Source organism: Sinocyclocheilus anshuiensis, unplaced genomic scaffold, assembly GCF_001515605.1.
Source record: "Sinocyclocheilus anshuiensis isolate Anshui unplaced genomic scaffold, SAMN03320099.WGS_v1.1 scaffold612, whole genome shotgun sequence".
NCBI classification, from domain to species: domain Eukaryota; kingdom Metazoa; phylum Chordata; class Actinopteri; order Cypriniformes; family Cyprinidae; genus Sinocyclocheilus; species Sinocyclocheilus anshuiensis.
Genome location: NW_015554098.1, coordinates 104,170 through 108,810, shown reverse-complemented (window position 1 = coordinate 108,810; position 4,641 = coordinate 104,170). Strand labels below are relative to the sequence as shown.

Genomic DNA, 4,641 nt, shown 5'->3' with positions numbered 1-4,641 from the left:
GTATATTACGTTTTGCTGTAACGCAGTAATATAACGCATTACTAATAAAATTTGGGTAATATTATTACTCGTTACAATCTCAGTAACGCAAGTTACAGCAGCATATTTTAACTAAATTAAGTGGTGAATTTACTAACACTGCAAAACAGCTCCAGAGAAAAAATTCCGCAGGTAAAATAGTTTGTCTATCTTCTGTTGCTGGAATTAGATGGTTGAGATGACTGCAGAGACAGATTCTACATTTGTGAGATGGACACACTCCTGTTTCAGTTTATCGGAGAAAAGGATAAGAATGCTTAGCAATATGTGCCATGGATGTTATAAACAGTGTTGGGAGTAACGCATTACAAAAGTAATAATATTAGTAGTATATTACTTTTTGCTGTAACGCAGTAATATAACGCATTACTAATCAAATTTGGGTAATATTATTACTCGTTACAATCTCAGCAACGCAAGTTAGAACAATATATTTTAACTCAAAATTAAGTGGTGAATTTATTAACACCGCAAAACAGCACCAGAGAAATAATTTCGCGGGTAAACTAGTTTGTCTATCTTCTGTTGCTGGAATTAGATGGTTGAGATGACTGCAGAGACGGATTCTACATTTGTGAGATGGACACACTCCTGTTATTTTCAGTTCATCTGAGAAAAAGATAAGAATGCATATAGTCAGGTGCAAAATGTGCAACACCAAACTCTCAACATGGAGAAATAGCACGAGTAAAACCTGGAAACACCTGGACTGGTGCCACTAACACTAAAAGCTATCGGAGAGAGCTGCGGGGTCAGAGAAGAGAAAAAGGCGCCTCACGTACACACATACAGCATTGCAAACGTTGCAGCCTGTTCATTATCAGAATAAAATAGTCAACCAAACGTATAGATACACTGATTAATTTAAAATGACTGAAAGTAAAGTAAAAGTAAATAGTGCATACTGCGTACAATCCGTGCCTGCGTATTGTTTGTACATTATAACATTTTGCTTTATTTACTGGTGTTATTTATTATTATTATGAATGTAATAATGCGGTTTGTGCTTATCTGTGTTTAACCTAAACTACAACGTAACATTAATGTAGACCTACATACCGGCATCTAAATATGATTTTATAATTTTATTCTATATAGCCCTATCACATTACCCTCCACTGGATGTAGAATGAGCAGCAATAAACTACATTTTGGCATTTTATAATTCTAATGTGGATATTTTGGTGAAAGTAACTCAAAAGTAGTGTAACATTACAATTCAGAGACAGTAATATTGTAGTGTAACTAATTACTTTCAAAAGACAGTAACTAGTAATTTATAATGTATTACATTTTGGAAGTAACTTGCCCAACACTGTTCGTTGGTAGTTGTGTGTGTGGGGGACGAGAAATGCTGTAAACTGCGAAAATGAAGTCTCAAAATCCAAATGAACCGAACAAGATCAACTCGAACTAGACGTCAATTAATGCACGCGTGTCACCTGATCCCCATATGCACAGATTCCTTTTTGCATGAGCAATTTATGATATATTAATGCAGAACAGAACATTTTTATTCACAAACATATCTTTATTTGTACAAATCGCTGCACAATCATTTAATCCCGAATTTCACAAATTTAAAGGCATTTGTTTGTGGTTAGTAAGATACATGCATAAAATGTATGCAGTACATGGATAATGGTGCGTGCATCTATTAATCATTTAGAGTCTAATATCATCCCATACCTGTCACCAGGTGCTACATCACTTTTACCTGCTCTTTTTCAATCTCAATGCATTACATGGATAATGGTGCGTGCATCTATTAATCATTTAGAGTCTAATATCATCCCATACCTGTCACCAGGTGCTACATCACTTTTACCTGCTCTTTTTCAATCTCAATCATCTTCATGAAGAATGTCTTCGTGAAGGGTCTGTGTTCATGTAAGCTGAAACCCAAGAGAAGAGGTTGTTTTTAAATTGCTTGTGCCTTATTTGTAGATATACAGTGGTGTCCAAAAAGTTAAAAAACAAACTGAAAATAACATTTCAGTATTTGTAAAACAATTATTTTAAATAAGAACAATGCAAAATAATAAATATTTTTACTAGTGGCTTCAGCCTTTCAGGCCCCACCATAGAGCACAGCTTCATTTGATGTGTACCTTGTGAATGTTTTTCTAGCCCTTTTGTAACCACCAGTTTTATATGGCCATTCAAGGTATTTTTCCTTCATGGCAGATGACACTGCAGGTACTGGAGACAGAAGCCCGTTCTGCAAGTACAGGATCAGGAGCAATTTAAATACATTAACTACATTAGAATTCAAATTAATCATTAATCTGATTGCCTTTATGTCAACCATAATCAATTGGTCTTGGACGAGTTTTAGTGCAAACATTTTTTTCATAAGTCATGTCTCACCTGAAAAAAGGTCTCTGTGTCCTCTGGTATCTGTGAGGTCATGCTCCAATCTGCCTGCAGCTGCCATAATGGCAGACTTTCCTGTAGAACATATTATAGACTGATTATTAAATATATCTTTGGGTTAAAACTCCCTATACCACAGTGAAAATATATGAAGGTTTCAATGAAAAGTGAAAATAAAAATTAATATATATGAAGAGTTCATTTTCAAAAACATAACTTTTTAACAATTTTCCAAAATCATGTTTTTTCATTATGCATTCCAATTAATCTCAATCAAACTGCAGTTGGGTTATTTTGATTAGGTAAAAAAATAACTAAAAATACTAACGAAATAACACAATAAAAACATAATAAAAACCTTTAAAAAAAACAATCTGTTTTTGCAAATAAACTCTTCTCACATACATACATACATACATACATACTTGTGACATTTGACTCTTGGAACTCATTTGTACAATTCAAGTCAATTTCCTTTCTTTCAGTGAAGTACAAAAGATGTTCTTTGGAACATTCTCAAATTGGATAATCAGGTTTTGCACATTTTTGAACATTTTGAACATTTATGCTTTACACGGTCAAAGAAATTCTGAAATTCATGTACAATTGTCTTGCTGATAATATAATTCATGAAAACAAGAGCATTTGCACTACTGCTACAAGGATTTGGACCTCATCGTATTATATTACATTTCATTACAGTAATGGGTTCCTTCACTTTTCTCCCTTAATATCTCTAATTCCACAAGAAACTGACAGAACCATATTGTTTGGACAAAACAAACACAAAGATATGAAGGACCGAGAAATGAAACAGGACAATTATGCATGCGGATATCGGATATATAGCATCATGTTCCCATGTGGTTGGATAACGGCCTCTTTGCCGGGTTATGTAACTACAGGCTTCATAATCCAGCACACATGGTTATTTCTCACTAGCTGGTTTACAAAGAGCACTGAGGACAGAACTGAGCAGAGGCTTAACTACAGTTATCTGTAGGAATTCTTGTAGCTGAAGCCGTAGAGCATGGTGCTAGCAACACCAAGGTCAGGGGTTCAATTCCCAGGGAATGCATTAACTGATAAAACTGTACGTCTTAAAAGCATAAGTGCATAAATTTACATTTAGTCATTTAGCAAACGTTTTTATCCACAATATCCTTTTATTCCACGACTTACAAAGTAGAAGCAGTCAGACCAATGAGAGAGCAACAATATACAAGTGCTGTGACAAGTCTCAGTCTAGCACAGTGCACATAGCAAGGTGTTTTTTTCTCTTTTTTTATATAAATAAATTAGACCGAATGGAATGGAATAGAATAGAATAGGTAAGTGCTAGTATTAATTGGTCAGGTGATGGCGAAAAAGAAGTGTCTTTAGATATTTGTTGAAAATGGCTAAAGACTCAGCTGCTCGGATTGAGATGAGTGATTTTGTGCTTATTTGGGATGGCACCACGAGGCGTCGTTTACTTGCAGAACGCAAGCTTCTGGAGGGCGCGTAGGTCTGAACTAGCGAGTTTAGGTATATTGGTGCAGCGCCAGTGGTTGTCTTGTAGGCAAACATCAGTACCTTGAATTTGATGCAAGCGGCTACTGGTAGCCAGTGCAAGCTAATGAAGAGAGGTGTTACGTGAGCTTTCTTCGGCTCGTTGAAGACCACTTTGGCTGCTGCATTCTGGATCAATTGCAGAGGCTTGATAGTACGTGCAGGAAGGCCTGCCAAGAGAGCATTACAATTGTCCAGCCTGGAGAGAACAAGAGTTTGGACAAGGAGTTGTGCGGTCTGCTCTGTTAGGAAGGGTCTAATCTTCCTAATGTTGTATAAGGCAAACCTGCAGGACTGGGCCATTGTAGCAATATGGTCTGTGAAGCTTAACTGATCATCCATCACAACTCCAAGGTTCCTGGCTGTCCTGGAAGGAGTTATGGTTGACGAACCTAGCTGTATAGAGAGGTTGTGATGAAGTGCTGGATTGGCTGAGACCACGAACAGTTCTGTCTTAGCAAGGTTGAGTTGAAGGTGATGATCCTTCATCCAGCCAGAAATGTCTGTCAGACAGGCTGCAATGCGAACAGCTACTGTCGGATCATTTGGTTGAAATGAGAAGTAGAGTTGAGTGTCATCAGCATAGCAATGATATGAAAAGCCATGCTTCTGAATGACGGATCCTAAAGATGACATGTAGATGGAGAAGAGAAGTGGTCCAAGCACTGAGCCTTG

At 36.8% G+C, this 4,641-nt stretch overlaps 1 protein-coding gene across 1 annotated transcript in view; it reads right to left on the bottom strand.

Moving 5' to 3' along the window:
• LOC107669540 (U3 small nucleolar RNA-associated protein 6 homolog) overlaps positions 1-4,641 on the bottom strand; it is a 13,883-nt gene that overhangs the window by 4,006 nt on the left and 5,236 nt on the right. Inside the window, exons 10-12 of the mRNA XM_016461812.1 lie at positions 2,410-2,490; positions 2,151-2,260; positions 1,868-1,934 (exon numbers count right to left, since the gene is read on the bottom strand). Of these exons, the coding sequence (XP_016317298.1) occupies positions 1,868-1,934; positions 2,151-2,260; positions 2,410-2,490 (258 nt within the window). The remainder of the gene's footprint in view (positions 1-1,867; positions 1,935-2,150; positions 2,261-2,409; positions 2,491-4,641) is intronic.